At 40.3% G+C, this 20,790-nt stretch overlaps 1 protein-coding gene across 1 annotated transcript in view; it reads right to left on the bottom strand.

The window, feature by feature from the left end:
* Positions 1 to 20,790, bottom strand: part of JAZF1 (JAZF zinc finger 1) — a 198,979-nt gene that overhangs the window by 85,799 nt on the left and 92,390 nt on the right. The window contains exon 2 of the mRNA XM_068152376.1: positions 8,509 to 8,581. Coding sequence (XP_068008477.1) covers positions 8,509 to 8,581 — 73 coding nt within the window. The remainder of the gene's footprint in view (positions 1 to 8,508; positions 8,582 to 20,790) is intronic.

Below are 20,790 nucleotides of genomic sequence, written 5' to 3'. Positions count from 1 at the left end.
TGAAGAAGGTAGGGAAACATCAAGTGCCCTTGGGCACTTGAGGAACAACTCCAGAATGCAGTTTGTTATATTTTAATCACTTACCAATTAGTGGGATATTCATTACTGGAAGCAATCTAAGAATAAGCAACGTACTAGCATATCTAAAGTAGGAAAAAGTATGTCTTAACGTATCTAATATAGGGAGGCAAAAAAGAAGGAAAAGTAATGCAATAATTTGCATTTTGAACTACTGAATTTATTTGCAAATGTCTCTTTCAGTCCTACTGCAGATTAATCTTATGCATGCCTTTTTGCAATGGATCCAAATGCACAGCATTACCATAAACCAGCACTACTTCGTTTTAAAAAGTCAGTAATATTACAAAAGAAGCACAACTACTTTTACACAAAAGCTCGGTGCTAAGTAAACTTTAGCCAAAAAGAAAATCAATCACAAAAATAGTCAAATATTACCAACAGCTGGTCTGGACCACCTTGGGATTCCAGGGGTGGTAAATTTGCCAATCTGCAAGTCATCACGCATAGCTTAGAATAGGATAGAGCAGAGTAGAGTAGAGTAGAGTAGAGTAGAGTAGAGTAGAATAGAATAGAATAGAATAGAATAGAATAGAATAGAATAGAATAGAATAGAATAGACCAGGTTGGAATAGACCTTCAAGATCATGGAATGGAATGGAATGGAATGGAATGGAATGGAATGGAATGGAATGGAATGGAATGGAATGGAATGGAATGGAATAGACCAGGTTGGAAGAGACCTTCAAGATCATCACATCCAACCTATCATCCAACACCACCTAATCAACTAACCCATGCAACCAAGCACCCTGTCAAGTCTCCTCCTGAACACCTCCAGTGATGGCGATTCCACCACCTCCCCGGGCAATAGACCAGGTTGGAATAGACCTTCAAGATCATAGAATAGAATAGAATAGAATAGAATAGAATAGAATAGAATAGAATAGAATAGACCAGACCAGACCAGACCAGACCAGGTTGGAAGAGACCTTCAAGATCATTGTGTCCAACTCATCATCCAACACCACCTAATCAACTAAACCATGCAACCAAGCACCCTATCAAGTCTAGCACCCTAAACACCTCCAATGATGGCTACTCCATTACCTCCCTGGGCAGCCACAAGAAGCTTCTAGCAAAACACTGGGCTTTCCTAAAATGTTACCTACTCTGCCTGTATTTTCCTCTTGTACATGCAGTGTTTCATTGCTGCTGTTGATGGTGATTTACATTTAAAACCATGTCAGAGTAGGAGGTAACTAGCTGTATGCAGCAGCCATTTCTCTGAATGGTGAAGACAGGAAGAAGAGCCACTGGTTTTAGCCATTTTATCTCAGATTGTACTTGAAAGGAAACTAATGCACAAATGTAAAATTTATACTCAACCTTCATACTGAACCAACTCACAACAGAGTTTCCACAAATTCTTATTTCTGCAGAGTGTGTGAAATGGCATATTGCTGGGTTTTCCAAACAGCTTTGTATCATAAAAAGCTGCAATATGAAGAACTGATGCTTGTTCTGGAGCCCTCAACGCAGGAAGGACATGGACCTGATGCAGTGGGTCCAGAGGAGGGCTATGAAAATATTCTGGAACACCTCTCCAACAAGGACAGGCTGAGGAAGCTGGGGTTGTTAAGCCTGGAAAAGAGAAAGCTTCGGGGCAGACCTAATAGCTACCTGAAGGGGGTCTTCAAGAAGGATGGAGATAGATTGCCTACAAAGGTCTGCAGTGATAGAATGAGGAGCAATGGTTTGAAATTAGAGAAGAGTAGATTAGACTTGATGTTGGAAACAAGCTCTTCACCCGTAGGGTGGCAAAACACTGGAACAGGTTGCCCAGGGAGGTAGTTGAGGCCCCATCCCTGGAGATATTCAAGGTCAGACTCAACAAGACTCTGTGCAACCTGATCTAGTGGAGAATGTCCCTGCTCATGGCAGGGAAGTTGGACTAGATGACCTTTGGAGGTCCCTTCCAGCCCAAACCATTTTATGACTCTCTATGTTACTACCAGAGTCTCCTAAGGTTCTCACTGTGCTCTCACACACACAAACATGCAGAGAGACCTGTTACCCCACAGACATGACACTGAAATACCTGAATACAAGGTATTTCATACAGCAAACAGTCCTGAAAGCACAACTGATGCTCAAATGATGATCAAATTTAAACACTCCAGAAAATAAATGCCCTCCTTTTTACTGCAAGGTAAAGTAAAGAATTTCTCCCCTGCCTCCTAAAAATGAAGTGACCTGTGCAAGAGATCTGTGCAGAAGAATGGGGATTGAAACAGGAGTGACCGAGACAAAAAGACCCAGAAAGAGAAAAGTATTTTTTCATCAGTTTTGGCATGCCACATTGTAAAAATGATGAAGAAATGCCAATAAAGACAAGACTCCTGAAAGTCTTGAGGATCTGTACTGATGGATCTAGTGTTTCCTAACTAAACTACACACACAGAGGTGTGCATATGCATATGTATGAGGACAATGCTGACCTGACAACACTTTGTTCACTTCAGATTCATGAGAGAGAATTCTTTCTGTCCCTGAGTCTTCCATGAGAAACATAATTACCTCTCAATTAAAAAGAAAATTCCAGCCCCACATTCTTTCAATGTCCCTACATGTTTTAATTCATCGTGTAATTTTTATTTCAGGGCACAGTATTAGAGTTCTCCCTTAAAATGCCAATCTGCTTTTTGATCTTCACTGCTGACATGAAATAAAAGAGCTATACATTATATAAATCTTCAGTTTCATTTAGCTTGAAACTGATAAAAAAGAGAAAACAAAGACAACTGCATAAATCTTTCCAAACCAAAAGGCATTCCCCTTACCCTAACTAACATTCATTTCTGCACATCTTGTTTGAATTACCATCTGAAGCTTGTCTTGTTCCATCTCCAGAACAAGTCAAACAGCAGAGCATAAAGATAGGGCTACATGAATAAAAACACATGAGCTACTTGGCCACTGCAAATCTAAAAATAAGCTCAGATAGAAAAAAATATTATCTGGCAACTGACATGTTACTTTGATCCCTTCATTTCTGTACTCTGTCGTCTACATTCAACCCAGCAGCTACTGGAAGCATAGGCATGCACCTTCAGCATGACAACAATCAGCAGTCTGAGGAAACCACTGCACTTTTACAGGGCAGTGCTATTCAATTCAAAGGAGACAGTATCATGTTACAGAAAGGAAAAGTCATGTTTTAAGACAAAGGGCAAGTTCTGTGGTACTAGGCACTATAAAATGTTGCAAGTCTAAACAGGTGGCACAGCAATAGTTTATTGCATTCACTGGCTTGGATTTTCTTGGGCAGAAAAACTGATCTCCAATAGGGTTCTTAAAATGGAAAAGTCCTTCTTGTCACCACCCTTGCTCCTGTATCATGGCAGAAGAATGAAGACTGCATATGCTATACTGAGCAATATGTGATGGTTTTCCTTTAGTTACTATTTTAACAAAATAAACTTGCTTTTTCATTCAAAAAGTCAAGTATTTGGAGAGTAAAAGTCAGTTTTTAAGGGTTTTTCCATATATTTATGTCTAACATGTGTCAGTTGATCTATAATGTACCACTCAATAATACAACTTCAAAGTTGAAATGTGAAGCCTGAATTAGAAAGACTTGAAGTCTGATCTTCTGCTTATCAGATGAATGATGCAGTGAACACTTATTTCAGAGGAAGATGGTCACTGTCTCAGAATACTTCCATTTAGTATTTGCTTTCTGAAAAATCGTCCATTAAGAAAGCAAACTAAGAGCAACAAACTTGCTTCTCTCTAGCATTAGGACTTGACTTTGATTCCAACAACCATTCCAGTGATGGTACACAGACATCAAGAAGCAATGAGGAGAAATGATGTCTTACCCCAAATCAGTTAATAATCTTATGATTAAAACATTTCTAAAGGATCAAAGAGGAGGAAACTGAATCTTGATCTTCCACATGCTATTCAAACAACTTAGTGCTCATACTCTTAGAAAAAAGGAAGAAACAAGGATTTGCACTGCTGCTGACAAAATGTTCTATAGATCTTCTCAGTGGCATATCCCGTTATCTCTGACAGGCTACAGTCTTTCGTGAGCTTATTTAACTACTGCTGATTAACTTACCGCTGAAGAAATCCATCATAGCAGAACCACAGGAGAAAGTGCAGTATGTTGCAAAAGCTGTGAATGCTGCTAGGAAGATTTAATGTAAACATGCTATCAGTGTTACAATTTAACTGTTGTAACTAAATGCATATATAGACCCAAAGGTCAGAGGAAACCCTCTAAGCACAGAGCAAAAGATAACCCTAAAGAACAGATATGAATGGAAGCAATGCATGACAAAAGTGAACCTCCTGTACAGAAAGAAGCACTTTCAGTTGCTATCTAGCACCAAGCAAAGTATCTTAAAAAAACCCAACAAGTTAAGGCCAAGGAAATACAGGATCAGTATCATGTAGCTTGAATGTCCTGCTAAGAAACCACAGAGGTGTCAAAGGGCACTGCCTCCAAACCATTTTTCTTACTATTGCATCAGTAACATAGTGCATACTAAATGTATCACTACCTAAGGACTTACCACTTTTAAAAATAACTCTCAAATGAGCATTAAATCCTATGGTGCTGGCTGTTAATTTTGCTCCTGGAAAAAACAGGCAATAGTAGAAGCAGTATTAGTGAGCTGGACAAGACACAGGGACAGTCTGCAGTGGTTAGAACTTTTCATGCAATTAGTTCCTTTCACAAATGCATACGCTCATAGGAATGATTGATTTTACTTGTGGTATTATAAAAGGAAGCAGTGTAGGGAAATTTGTTCTTGTGAAGTCAATGACCATTGAGAGGAAATGGAAATGGAGGGAGAAGCTGGCAGCCTACAGGAATTTACAATGGTAACATTGAGTAAAAAAATCTTCTCATGAAAAAGAAAATCTAGAATGAGAAGCAAAAATGTTAGGACTGGCTCAGAGATGTGCAAGGGCAACCTTGGACTGTTCACCCAAGAATGCTATCAAGTCTGTGCTCCCAGCTGTGCATGAGAATAAACTTTATAGACATTCAACAGACTGCTTACAGGCAACACTGAAAATATTCACCCCAGTGTGCTGTAACTGCAGGATCAATGTTCAACACTTATTTTATTAGATAACCTTTCTGGTAGATCTCCAAAGGTTCCTTCTGACACAAACCATTCTCTGGTTCTATGACTAATGTAATTACAAGTATTTAGGTAGCTTTTAAGAGATATTAAGGTTACATTAGTCTTTGCTTTCAGCATTTCCCTAATACAGCTATTACATGATTTGCAGTAGATATGCTATTATAGCATCTTAGTTTCAGTTTTAAGTGCATTCTAGTTTCTTTTTTTCCCCCACTATGATGAAAATTTGTCATTAAAGCAATTGTTGTATCTAAGAAAAATCTGTTATATAAACTATATTAAGTGCACACTTAGCTGTTCTGTTTGCAGTATATGCTTCCAATAATAAAAGCAACTATGGCACTTCCCACTTTCCATTTTCAAGGTGAAAGGAATTTATCCCAATAAATTATGCTTTCTATTACTGGTACTTACCATCTCAGAGTTGAAATTCCTCATTTAAAACTTAATTGCAAAGGACTTTTCATTCACTAAGTTTTGGAATCAAAACTTTTTATTCGTAGCATTTTTTTTCAGTCTTACCTTTTTAGTCAAGGGAAGTACTTGTACACCTCTGTTGTCTTCTCACCTCTGCCAATAGTGCTGGGATCTTTTAAAACAATCAACCTGTTCCCACAAAAGCTACTTTCTTCACTAACAGGTAACCAGCAGTATCCACACAAGACAAATTTTGGAATCTGCAAATCCTGAGCAGTTTCCCTCCATTACACTGCACAAGCCTAAAAGCCTTGGCAAACTCAAGAACCACAGTCACCAAAGTCCCAGACCAACAGACTGAGAGGCACAAACAGCACTGTTTAAATCAGAACTATAAACATTTGATCTAAGCAGGAGTACAAGCAATATTCAGCACTGCCTCATTTCAATGCAATACAGAATATAAAGGTGTCTTGACCCATATACAAAGGAAATACCTCTGTGGAGTACTGGAGACTGCTGTCCCACGTGCTCATTTGCAACTAACTCCTGACAGATCACAGCCAGTACCAATGTAGTAGCACCATTAAAATCCTTGCAGACAGGCCATTCCTGAATTTACAGGATGGAAGCAGATGAACTGCATCTGCTTTGGCAGCACTGCACCTTACTGACTCCAATTCTGACTACTAAGAAAGCAAAGGGAAAGTGAGGAACAATCATCAATACTGGGGCCTGCATAAAGGCTATACTAAACTTCATCTGAGAAAAGGATCTGTGGGAATGCAGCCAGTGCCTGGTGCAAGTGTTTGATGTAGCAGTGACAAACCATTATGACCTATAATTTATATTTTGTCCACTGGTTTTAAAAGGAATGTTATCTGTCTACCCGAGGATCACACTTATGGAAGCTGCATCTGGGTGTAGTTACTGAAAGCTTTAATGGCAGTAAATCTCCAGACTCAGACGTCCACAATCTGAAGGCTGTTTCAGAACTTAAGAGCACATACAGGACTGCTGTATTAATATGCCTGAGAGAATAACCAGAGGTAGAAGGGAAATAGAGATGAGCATATGTTTCAGTTTGGAAAAAAGACTCCTGTACCCTTCTGCCTCTACTATCTGAGTTAGCAATACTTTATCCTCCCAGCTATCAAGTCAGACAACTCAGATTTATGTTTTGGTTTGGTTTTGCTCATAATGGTCACCATACAACAAGGCAATGGGCAGAGCATAAAGTACACCCAGTTAATCTTTCTCCCACAACATATATTAAGTGTACATCTTATCATGCAGTCCTGACAGTGCCCAAGAAATAGGAGTTCCTCCTTTCCCAGGCTCCACAAGAATGTACGGCATATGTAGAACACAGTGAATATACAAACTTGCAGAGAAAGATTGTTTTAAGGCCTGGAACTCACAGCAGAAACTGAACTTAGCTCGGTTGCACTTGGAAGCCATAAAAGCATGGGTTTAAAAAACGTGCAGCAGTATCTGGTGTTTGATATCTAACAGTATGCAACATGTTTATGACATGTATTAGGCCACAAAAATCTGAGTTCATAGCCTGGGACAACAAAGGAAAACTTGGCTCTGGCATATGTAGTGGGAAATAGAAAGGCATGTCTTGTAGTGTAATGGATATTGCTGCTCCCTTGAGAGCTTGAGCTGCGTAGAGCAGGTGGTTCAATGAAAGACATCAGCACTTTGGAAAAAAATTAAGATACAATTAAAAGAGCAATTAAATAGCAGCTGGTTCAAGTGAGTCAAATCAGACTGGATTTCCATACAAGCACAACTCAATTCAGTTCTGCAGAATTATTTATCAGAATTGGGAAAAGTAAGAAATGTTGGTCAAAATAGGTAGTGAGTAACTGCAACTGTCTCAGCCACACTGAACTCAGTTAAAAAGGGTACCAAAATCATGGGATCTATATGAGGCATCACTTTCATGGAATCTATATGAGGCATCACTTTCAAGCTACTTGAAAACTGGTCTGATTCTAAATCAGACAAATCAAGTCCCAAGGCAATTTCTGTGGTCTTAAAATAGCTTTTCCCTAAATTTAAAAAAGAAAAAAAAAACACCCCAACTTCCCACATTAAGTAAAATAACCACAGAAGCAACATATAGAATGGAAAGAGGGAAACATACCAAAATACACAGCCACATACCAAGCCTACATCTTGAAAAAAAAAAGTGTTATACATTAAATGAGATCAACAGAAGTAAGTGTTAAAAAGGGTCAAAATAGGCATTAAAGGGTAGGACTGTCTCCAGGAAGAACAGGACTTATTTGCCAAGTAGGAAATCAAGTCAATACCAGCTATTCTTAATCATCATAGTCTCATGCAGTGGAAAAAGTGTAGTCATTTTACCAAATGAACACCGCTTCGTACTTTCAACGCCTCAAAGTCTTCTTTTCCCCCCTCCACTGACACCCTTTCTCTACATCAAATGTTACAGAAAGCCAAACAATGGATTCTGTGTTTGGAAAAGTTTGCTGGTTTGTTTGGGTTTCTTTAATTTTTAACATGAAGTAGAATTAGAATGAAAAATTGGCATGTGACTGAAATGAAAATGATTTTTTCTCTCCATTCACTTGTGTGGAGTAGAAGAAAGCAGAAAACTGGGCAAAGCCAAACGGTCTTGTTTTGCACAAGAAAAAGGCTAAAATCAAATTAGAGTGCTGCAGCTGAATGCCTACTTGCATCCTCTATAAGTGTGATTAAAAAAATGCAGTTAAATTTTAATTCAACTGCCTTTCCAAACCCAAGTGTTATCATAGTGTGACAGAACCTGAAACAGAGCAGGCTGCATACAGAAGTGTACACATTCCAGCATATGCAAACGTACACATATTGCGCAAACAAGGTCAGTGATACACAAAACAGCCACACTTACCTGTTAATGTAACTTAAAGCAACATAGGTTGGCTGCTGAAGCTCTTGTTTCTCTAATACACGTGGGTCTGTATCTGGAACAAAAAACACACCACATTGGTTTTTTTCTGTATTTACACGGAAGCATATGGGACTGTGTAAGGCAAAGCAGGACAAGCGGAGACAAGAGATATAGGATAGCTCAACCCAGTTTGGCCATGCAGAGTATGCTTAGCACAGCACAATCATTTGTTCATTCATTCACAAACACGGTATTGCATTACTTTACACAAGAATTTGAAACATCAGCACTGGTGTAATTTCCAACTGTCACACAACCTTTCACAATCCCAATCATAAATACTAGTTTTCACTGCTTTCCATGATTTACAGTGTTGAAAGGATCCAGCTTTCTTCCTTTTTAATGTAGCTATTCCTAAGCATGCTTGACAAATTCTGAGATGTTTCAAGAGTGATTAGATCTCTTAAGCTGGGACTTGATACTTCTGCATCTCTGAGGTTTGCTTTCTCCTTTCTCTTCAGCTTACTTTCTGAAGCTCTCAACGAGAGGAGTCATACAAAAACACACTTAAAGCAAAATGCTGGGCAAGCAGAGCACTGCCCACCAAAAGCCCTAAAGCAAACACAGGCTAGTTCCCTCGAGTGCTAACTTTCTCACTCAAATGAAAGAATATGTTTCCAATCACTGTTTTCATTGTCCTTTTCAGTGAAGTTTTGCTTTTATCTAACAAAGAAGTAGTCTTGGTTTAAATTTCTGAAACCAAACTCAAGGGAGTATGCCCACAGTTTGTGCAACTTTCTTACGCAAAAACACAGGATCATATTGAGGTTTCAAATACAGCTTTGCCCTCCATTGTAGCAATGTATCTTTAGGAGCTAGGCACAAGCAGTCTTCAGAAGTTCCCAGTGGAAATTGGGCATCATTCCTGCACAGATTACTACATAGTTGTTAACAATATATTCTATGAATTACTTTAAAAGCAATTCTGGGGGCAACTTCTGCATTTTAACTGTAAAGAATACAAACTGCTTTAACTAAAAGGCTCCCCATAGCACTGCTGTTATCTTTTACTTCTGAGAAGCATCTACTTGGGGAGGCAGCAGAAGAACCCCAAGCAGATGCCTTGTTTTGGATTGCTCCCACTTCATGCTACAATTCGGAGCTCTGTTAATATTTAAAAGCTCATTATCTTGGTAGCCACATTTGTTTGACCTGATTAGCTGCTTCTGGTGTTTTCTGTGGGTTTGGTTTTGTTTTAAAAACACAATACAATTATTTTGAAATCTGCCCTGCCTTAAGGAAGATTTTTAACTGAACTGAACGGGGACTGTGCTTGAAGTAGGTGCATTTGTCACATTACTGCCTGAAGCAGATCATGTCTTTATTCAGGGAGCAGGGAATCCCCTGTCCCACCCCCTCAAAGCTCAGGCTGATCCTAATCTTTCTTCCCACATTTACTCCTGCAAAACTCAGGCTCCAGGATTTGCTAACATGCCTTTATTTATATTTCCCTGAAGAGATAAATACCTTTAAAGAAGTTCAGAAAACATGGATAAAAGCACAAGTGCCAATCTGACCAGCAACCCCAAGCCTGTTAGCCTTAAAAGGAGCAGAGCTTGCTGGTGCCTGGGGAAATTCTGCAGTAATTACCAGCACACCATGCTCTGTATTAAGCTAACTAAAGACAACAAAGCATAGGCTATCTTCCACGTTATCTTTATAATTCACTTCTGTGAGGAAGTCAGGTTCATGCAACACACAAAGATCTTCCACTTGCCTTTGTTTCTACAAAGCCCATAGTCATTTATCAGGCCAAGCACATAACAGCTGTCATGGTGAGCTCTCGAAGATTTACACCTCAGTGGTGCATGGCCTGCCATGAAACTGTCTCAATCCAGAATGTCTGCAGAGCATTAATCCCAGTCAGGACTATCTGAGAACTGCCTCAACTCAAGTTTAGGCATCTGTGCTTAAATGACTAGGTCTTTGCTAATCCAGTTCTTAAATGGGATTAACCTCCATCTATAAACAACAGTTTCTGAGACTGAAGGAGACAAAATTCGGGCTGGTTTGCATCAGAGTGATGCACATACTTGTGGGAGAGGACAAGGGGGAGATGTAATGAAGAGTCCACCACCTTTGTACAGATCACCAGCAGCTCGCCATAATACCAGCTGAAGCTGAAAGTGAAGCTGAAACCCCCATAGCTTTTATAGGGGCCTATTATAAAAACACAGAGACATTTTCCTGCTGGCATCTGCATAAAGCAGAGTCTCATCTCTCAGTAGGTGCTGCCAGACACACAAGGAATGCACTTGTCTAGCTCTTCCTCCTCCCTGTATCAGACACCACATGTATTTCAAGTCCATTGTGCTGTACACCCCAATTCCACCAAAAAAAGGAGGTGGTCAAGAAAATCTTGATATATTTTTATTCCTCTTGCACCCAAATGCAGTGTTGCTGGTCATGAGAACATTTCATTCACTTCTGCACTGTAGCAGGAACTATACAGAACACTTTTGGATACTATTACTCTTCCCCAGCTAAAATAACAGGAAGAAAAATAAAAGCACAGAAACTTGTGCTGGGGCCAATGAATGGCCCTCAGAGAAGAGCAGAAAAGGGCCAAAATCAGGCCAGCTGTGTCATGGGTACCAGCAGCCATGGCTACCAGCAGCCATGAGTGCCAGCAGCCCTTTCCCAGGCAGAGGGGCACACAGGCTGCACTGGCAGCCCCACTGCATGCCCCTAGAAACTGCACAGCCTTTCTATTCAGGGCACACATTTGCTCACCACTGCCAGCTTTTTTTCTCATTGTCTTAAAATCTCAGAGATCCATTCCTTTGCAGCTGCATTACTTCTTCAGCCATCACCTTGTCTCTCTTCTGCCCCTTCCTTGCTATTTGCCCTGCTTCCCATTGGTATCTCCTGCCCTCAAAATGTCCTGACATACAAACAAGTTAAAAATCACATGGGGATGCCTATCACTTGTTCACTCTTGCACCACAAGAATGAACACACATATAATTGTTTCCTGTAATGTCCTCTTCCCTGCAGCCTTTGACTCGCTCCTCCACAGATACATTTTACTTACAATTTAGAGAGTCTAAAGTTACTTTCTTGATGTTAGTCATAACACTTTGGAGCACAGGGTGAATATACATTACTGCTAACAACTACAAGAAGAATGCAACCATCCCAGACTGGCTTAAAAAAAACAAACCAAGCCAACCAAACCACCACCAACCAACCAAAACCCCATGTGGTGGGTTTAGGCTATGCTTCTAACTGAGTTGGTCTGGCAAAGTTAATGCTGGGGGGGGAAAAGTCAATTCACCACACCAAATAATTAGCCTTGTTTTAAAGATGGCAAACAGCTACAGTGACATTAATTAGCAGTAGTCCCTGATGTTGAGCCTTCAAGCCTAGAACTGGCCTGAGCTCCCTTTCTTGTTAGAAAAATATCCAGACAGCACAAAAGCAAAAAGAAGCAGAGATTATTAAAGGACTGGTTGATTAACATCACTTTAACTAGTTTCCCTTGCTTCTTGGAATAACATGAACTATCAAAGGCTCACTACTTCATTAGCTTTGCAGCAAGACTTTAAATCTGGTAGAACAAATTGCCACCCACTGTATGTTAGCTGCCTTCATTACTTGTCTCTTTTCATAAGCATTATGTTCCACTGATTTCACAGAAAAGCACCATGTCCTTTCTGCAATGCTGTGGGGTTGTTTCAGCTATGTTCTCTTATTTTACTATGGTGTTAAGGTTTTGGAAATGTTTTCTTTCATGAACTGCTATAAAAGTGTTGTTGGGGTTTTGGTAGTGTTTTTGGTTGGGTGGGTTTTTTGGGGTTTGTTTTGTTTTGTTCTGGTTGGTTTTGGTTTTTTAATCTGAACCACTGCAGGGTTTTGTTCTGGGTCCCACTGTCTCACTACTGAAACACCAAAGTGTGGGTGCTAACACCTACGAGAGACAGTTACGCAACTAATCATCTCTACGATTTGGCATCTCAAATTTCTCACATTCCCAACTGGTTTTATGCTGGGCAACCAGACAAATAGCATGAGTGTGCAATTAAGGCTGAGACCATAAACTGCACTGCACCATCTTTGAACTGCTCAGACAAAGCCAGGCATATTCTCTGGAGCATGTTCTAACAAAACGAATTACAGAATACCGAACCCAATTACAATTCCTAAAGCACCTCACTCACTCACTGCAGAAATAACTTGAAGCTTGAAAACACTGCAAAATCCTAACCTGCTGAAGTACTTTAAAGGGAGTGAATAATAAAAGAAGGCATATAGATTGTGTAAGTGTATTCTTTATCAATAATATAACTTTGTTCTACATATTTCTCCACAAAAACACATGCCACATCTTCATACTGTATAACAGAACAATAAATCTTGCCCTAAAAGACACAGAAGTTATCATAAGCAACTCTACTTTCATGAAGTCCCTGCACTGAAATCACTGTGAAAAAAAATACATCATTTTTCACCCTATAAAGGGCACACAGGAAAAAGTGCTAACAAATTTCAGGGGCATTATTTTACAAGTGCAGGCTTTTTTCTGACATGGACTAGGAAAGGTCACTACCATGAGCAAAGATAGTCTCAGAAGAAAAAATGATGACTTACAGGAGGTAAAATTTAAACAACTCTTCAACATCTTAAATATGAAGTGACCAGTGTTACTTTTACACCACTGTACCACAACTTAACAGGCAGAAGTTGAGGTCAAGATTGGCAAGAGTACTGGTACCTGATGGAGGACATACAAATCCCTGTTCATATCCAAATGAATTGACTGAATTGTCAAGATTTTTTGGAAGTTGTGACTCTCCAACAGAGTTCACTGATGCTGCAAATAGCACATTTTGATGGGGTAGGGTAGGTGTCCAGATCTTGCAAAGACTTAAGTTTGAAAAACATGCCTTCTATCAGCTATGTCATTACTTCAGCCATATAGTTGCCACAATTGTAAAAAGACAAAACTCCCCTTGCCAACCCAAGGCTGTTATTTCTGTTTAATCTCAAAAACAGTACCAAAATACCTCAAAAGTTAAGAAAACAAGGGCCCTGCAAAATATTTAAAAGCCAGTGAAATTCATATTTACAAGGACTAAGGACAATATAATCTATTGCCAAGTCCCTTGGAGAGGTTTACAATAATCTCACCTTTTTGTGCATGATCACACTGAGATGAACTGCCAAAACAGAGGTCCCCCAGACTCACAACTGATTTTGTCAGAACCTCTCTACACATATTTTGCTCGCCCACCACCAGGTTCACAGAGTGCCTGCCTTGTATTTCACTTGGCCCCTTGAAACTGGCTGATATAAGTCAGCCCAGTTAGTTAATTAAAACCTACACTTCCCTTGAAACTAGCTTGCTTCACTAATGATGCCAATGCAAACGTTTCTGTTGGCTTTCTCAAAAGTCCTCAATTTTTCTTACATAGATGTGGCTAAAAAAGCCAGAAACAGATAAATTCAATGTTACTGGAAACTGTTTCCCATCCAAGCCTTCCATTACAAGGAAGGCATTATGAATTTGACAGTGTCAATTCCCAGTGTAGAGTTATTCAGGTCTTCTTACAAATGTAAAGAATAAGATTACAGGCAACTATGATTTTACAGCTATTAAGATGGTCTCCTCATTGTATCTTTCAGAGAAAAAAATTAAGTTGATGCTCTGCACTTCAAAGACAGAACATTGAAGAATAAATACCATGATTCTGCAACAGTTTTAAACCTACCTGACTTCAAGAACACCTTTAACATTTACCCACAATTTTAAGTTCTTTCTGAGATCAAGGTGTTAAATGCCACTGAGATGAACTTATCAAAATGTGTCAAACAGGTTAGATACCAAACTCTCACACATATCCAGATTAAGCTCTCATAGATGACAAAGAAAGATAACTTCAGGCAAGTACAAACAAGCAAACACTGCATTTGTTTTAACTTTCAGTATTTCAGTGAACTCTAGAGGCTTCACAGTATTTTTGAGTACAAAATTCTCCCTATCTGGCCCCAGAGCTGCAAAAATTTCTCAGCTGCTAACAGTTTATTTTCACTGTGAAACTACTCGTAAGTACATGAAGGCTTGGGAAAAAAACCCCAACCTGCAAGACACAGGCCACATAAATATTAAAAGAAGGTCACAAAACTGCTGTCTTTTTAGCCTGCTGGGAAACAGCTCAATTGGGCTGACAATGCTCCACTAGCACTCTGCTGCTGCTCAAACCAGGCCTGTGTACTTTCCACTTAGGAACAGATTGATTGCAATTGCTGCATTACTGCAGGACACCAGGGTCCAAAGTCAAGGACATCAAAGGTCACAGTCCAAAGTTTGTGCTACTGTGGCCTTCTAAAGCCTGCAGCGAGAACAAAGTTAATATTAATTACATATTACACATGTAAGCAAGTGGTTAGCAAAAGGAAGTATCAGACCAAAGGTTCCTTTAAACGAAGGATGTCTTAGGAAAAAAGGGCAGCAAGTGTGTGTGTATATAGGGAATGTACACATGGGCAGCTGTAAGGCACAAAAAGCAGTATCTGCTGACTTAACACCTTGGTTTAGCACACACTAGCCTCTTCATACAGATGCCTGTCACAAGGAAGCAAGGCAGTCTTCATGGAAGTCCCTGAAAAAAATGGGAATTTAAAAAAATTGCCTCTTCACAGGAAATAGACTCTGCTGCCAGGGCCAGCATTTTTCCTTCACTAAGTGTCATGACTGCAGAACCCGTAAGAAGCAGTCAGAGGACATCACTGCAAGAGGGACCGTATGAAAAAAGGGAGTCGCAGTAGTTCAAAACCAGCCTGGTTTAAATTACAGCACTAAACCCCTCCAAGAACACCATAAACAACAGCATCTATTCATTCCTGCAGACCAGCACACACGAAACTCCATTTTATAACACAAACTCTGTCAGACAAAAGAACTCGGGAGGTTTGGTACAAGAAAATGTTATCTTGCCAGGTGATCAAGTAATACATGGTATTTCAGATAACCTACACAGAAACAAAGCTGTGCTTTTGGCTTCCAGCAATCAGAAGAGGAGAACTTTTTTAATATAAGCAAACAGAGAAGAACAGGTTTTAATATATGACACTACTACTGAGCAATCCTGCTTCATCCTTGCAAGCTGCCACTATTTAATTCAGTCTGAAGTCTTAGCAGTAATGGCCATTCCTTACCTCTCATTGCCCTGACAATCAGGGTTCTGATTACAGCTGCACATGTACTAATTTAATCCACAATTACTAAAAGGATTTCAGGTTAAAAATGGTAGCTCAGCAACACAACTGAGCTACTGATCATTTTATATTATCAGGTTTTAATTTAAAAAAACCCAACCCAACAAAGAAATAAATAGAAACAGAAGCATCTGCAAAAAAAAACCACCCACCTATTTGTGATATAACCCCATGTGTTAAAAAGATACTTCAGATACAGACAAGAGAGAGAACACGTGGAGCTCAATCACGGATCACAAATCATGAAAATAGTCTAAATTCTGCAATTAAGTTAATTATTACACACTACAAAGTGACCACAGTGCTCATCAGCTGCTGAAAGCAACCTTTGGATCTGTCATGCTGTCTTCAGACAGGCAATTAAAGTGAAAAATGAGACTATGTGTACCTTTCCTGTGCCATATATTACAAATAAATAACACAACACACAAATAAGAACAGGACAGAAGTTCTCAACCAAAACACTTGATCAGCTTAGTCATGCCTTCCTTCATTTATTTGAAAACATAATACTTTTGCTACTCTTTTGGTCCTCAATACAGGCAATCTACTGCTTTAAGAAGAGTCTTCCCTTGCTGTAAAGTAGAAGAACTTTCCATTGGGAAAGTATCAAGCGTGCTAGGATAACTGCAGGGTAGTGGACAAATCCAAGTAACTGATCTGTCCCTTTTTTACCTCAGTAGGGGAGTCTGGTTGACCAGAACTTGTGTGAGGTCTCCCTAAAAAAAGGCATTCCTGCTTTACAGTGATTTACAGTACTGTAAACCAAAAAGCATCACACACTCTAAGTGTTCTGAGTGGGAAGCCTGAAGGTCATATGCAGCTTGTGAGGACCAACATCACAGCTCCCCTCTTGTCCCTACAAGGTATGCAAGCTCTTTGTGTACCATCTCGCATTCTCATCGCTTTGCTGAACTCCCTTGCTCAGGCAAGCATGACTAGCACCCTCTCTCAGCAAAGAAATTCGAGCTGTGGCCTTCCCTGACTCCATTAGAAGTGGTGCTAAGCAAGGCGCAGTCCACATGGACCTCCTCCGACCTCTGGCACAGCTGTCTCTGACAGTTGCCTCTGACAGAAGGGATGGCACCTGATCAACCAGTTTTTAAGCACCTCCCATATGCCCTCTCCTCCAAAAACCCAACCAGAACTCCAGCATCAACTACAAAGCAGGGAGAGAATAACCATAGGAGAGAACAACCATAATTTATTAGGAGAATATGTGTACTGTGATTGCAGATATCCTCGTAATAGTCTCAGCAGCTCATGTCTCAGGATATAAAAAGCACTGCTGTAAATCAGAGACTTAATTTCTATTCAAATGGAACATAATTGCTGGTAACTAGCTGCAGAGCTACAAATGTCAGAAAGGCGTCTTGTGATCTTTCAGATGTAGTGAACTGCAATCACACTTCATGTGCTGTGATGCTGTTCCACTTACTATGTTAATTAGTTTTTATTTGGAACATACAATTATTCCTGCAGTCAAACACAGTAATTAATAGTTACTTTTAATAGGTAAAATATTCATTAATCAAATCAACAGGAGATCAGCAGAGTGCTGGAAAGGTCCCTTAGAGAAGGGGGGGGGGGGGGGGGCGGAATTAATTCCACTGCTACTTTATTTTTATTTTACTTTGAAAAGTGTGAGAGGTATGAAGCACATGAAATGTTAACATCTTGCTTGCAACTTCCAAGTGCAAATATACTTAATGAAGCTTGAAATAGAGAAAAATTAGAATGTCATTTTCACAGAGTTTTCCAACATTTAATTAAAGTCAAATAATCTCTTGAGGTGCCACCAGAGAGTGTTAAAATAAAAGGTCCATTTGCACTTAACAGTCAAGCACACAGGATATAACATGCGTTATTAGCAATCTCTAGAATGAGCTCATTTCAATAATGAGTATTTTACTCCCTTACTACATGATGTTTCTTTTGTCTGAGAGTTTTCAGAAGTCATACACTGTGGAAAGGCATCCAGCCTTAATTCACCCAAATTAGGAAAAGTCCCCAAAATTAATTAAAAGGAGTTCAAAATGCAGGGATGTTATTCTATACTGAAATGATGGTAACAGCACCTTCGTGGCACCCAGGATGGACTCCAAACACACTGACCAGCACCAGGGACTTTTTAATGACTCTTGCAGGCCTCCATTACACTTGGTGCCTTTTGCAGGAGCGGTAACACTACGGCTGTGGTGACGGAGCCCTCTAACCCAGACACACGGAGGGCACATCAAAAGGACTTCTCTTGTTTACACAGTTGTATCACCTCTGCAGATGACACACCGGCCAATAACAACACTCTGCCTGCATAGCTGTGACCTCCCCAGAGGCAAGCTGATATGAGGATGCCTGTGGCAGAAACCAATTTTCATTCCCTGAGCTGACAGGCTGGAGAAGGAGGAAAATAGCTGGAGGGTGCTTCCCAACGCAGACCCTGCCCTGCATACAGGTTTTCTAGATGCTCAGTGAAAATCCTGTTTCCAAAATTCACACATTTCTCCGCTCTCTAAGGTCATACACATCACTGCCCGTTACACTTGGAAGCTGACAACAAAAAAAAGAGACATGAAGCATTGATCTTCCATTCAGTATTTCGCCAAAACTATGAGGAAACCATTTTTGGAATTGGCAATGGATTGATTGAGGGTTGAGTTTCGTGGGTTTCTGTTAAGAACCCAGTCCTGGCTTGGGCAAATCCATGGGGAACTTTGGCCTTTCTTTAGGCAAATCTTTACATAAGCCACAAGTCTGTGCTTTTTCAAATCAAGCACGTGAGGCGAGTACAAGCTTAAACCCATGTTCTAGAATAAACAGTTTTGCATAAAGCAAGCAGTTATGTCAAAACAGCTAGTTTTCCTATTCAAAAAAAATAATGAAAATTTATAGGTTTGTGTTTTGCCTTTTTATTATTATTACTCAAATACTCCAACCCTTGTTCTCATACAGTTTTAATAACGAAAACCTGACTCAACATTCCAAAATAAATAAAACCCCAGTATTACTTTAAATGAAAGTTTAAAATATATATCTTGACAGTTCTGATGCTTGAGGGTTTTATTTCCCAAAGTAGTAATGATCTGCAGGAGTTAAAATAATATGATTATATCCCAACTCCATGGTCAGCTAAACCACAACCGAACTGCAGTGGCACATATTTCATTTGCAATGTCAGAGGATCACCATTTCAGGCTATCAACATAGCACTAAATTTTCAAGTGTCCCTGAAAACAGGCCACTTCTAATTTTGGCTGGAAACACTAAAATGAACCACTATAGGCGGCAGAGCTGGTATGTCACAAGTTAAACCTCGTCATCTTTGCCACAAATTAAAAAGGAAATCTTTTTACTCTAAGTTATTTACCGTGTCTTCACTCTTCTGCAAACAGTGGCTGGGAGACCCTTTGGCTTGAGGGAGGGTTGTATTAGAAGGAAACAATACATATTTTTCCTGTGAGTCACTAAAATTGCTGTAAGAAGCTTATCTTCTCAGCTACTACTTTGCAGAGTCTTGTAGAAGACAGATTGGATTCTTAAACTTCACTTCCAGCTGACAGGAACAGGGAGTGCACAAAATGAAGCAGTTTCTTGTAAGGAAGAAGGAAATGTCATAATTACTTAGTGTTACTCATGAGAAGCTCCCTCCAGAAGATGGCAAACATATCTGGCGGAGCAAGGACATGAACCAGCTGTATGAGAATGCCAGGTGCTCATGTAACCTTCATTTCCTGGCATGTCTTTTCCAAAACTCATTTAGGCATACTGCAACTTACACAATTTCAGCATTTTATTTCACTGGAAACATTTTCATCACCAACACGACTTGTCCAAGGCGATGAGCAACTGCACATTTGTCACCAGCACTACGCACGAAACATCCAGCAACAGCTCTACCCCGCAGAGACCAAGGAACACACACATGCACGTATCATACAGCTGAACATTTCCTGGAGGGGGGGTGGGTGCGGTATGGGAGTGTCCCACTCTCCAAGAAGTTGACCTCATCACTGAAAACAGCGCACAAAGGCGAACCTAGTACCGAGGCCAAAAACCTACTTCTCTGCAAAGCAAACTGACAATAAACCTACCTAAAACTTCATACCAGGATAACCATTCATTAGGATAACAAGCACTGGTAGAGAAGAAATATTTTTTTTAAATCAACCTTGAGCAACAAAACCATTTTGTACGCCTGCAAGTACTATCAGTGGAGCACATCCTCTTCATTTCTCTACCATCTAGTCTTGGAAGGTAATTTCACATTACCTTCTCTTGAAAACTAGTAAGGTGAAATAGGTTATTACACACAGTAACCATTCACACTTCATTTCCAGTATCTCCAGCCACTGGAAGCCAAGTGTGGCGAGTGGTTTGGTGTCCCTTCACTGAATGACATTTGGCTACCTCCATCCACCTCCCAGAGGACAAGAACTTGCAGAGCCGGGAAGTGGTGAAGTCTTACAGCTTGATCAGAACCAGATCCTGCCATTTGCAGTCTCACCACAACGGTCTGAACCGGTACAACACAAAGATAAACCGGAGGTGCTACCCTCACCCAAACGCTTGTCAGTGGAGGGTAGTGAGAGTATGAGAAGAGACACTTTCTGTCCTGGGGAACTTCCCCATTTTCAGCACATCCAAAGGGCTTTTCCCTTGTCATGAAGCCTAGCGCAGATTTCACACGCTGACTCACCCTACTGTGACATCTGCAGGGGCAGGAGCGGCGAAGGAAGAGAGCTGTAATTTAGGAAATTGCTTTTAACCCCTCGCCCCATCAGCCAGAGAGAGGCACACCCCTCCCACACCGGGCAGCGGCCGACCCCCCTGCACAGGGGGACGCAAGAGCGATGGAACGGCTCGTCCCTGCTGAGGATGAAATTGAAACGAGACACTCGGCTCTCGTGTGAAAACACATACTAGCGGCGGAAGGCTGTTAAAGCGACCAGGACGACTTTACGCTGGATTTACCATGCTCTTTGCAAACACCCCGCGGGCTCCCAG

This window comes from Melanerpes formicivorus, unplaced genomic scaffold (genome assembly GCF_026170545.1).
Source record: "Melanerpes formicivorus ecotype bairdi unplaced genomic scaffold, bMelFor1.0.p_v2 SCAF_23, whole genome shotgun sequence".
NCBI classification, from domain to species: Eukaryota; Metazoa; Chordata; class Aves; order Piciformes; family Picidae; genus Melanerpes; species Melanerpes formicivorus.
Note: the sequence above shows the minus strand (reverse complement) of the source record. Positions and strands in the feature narration are given on the sequence as shown.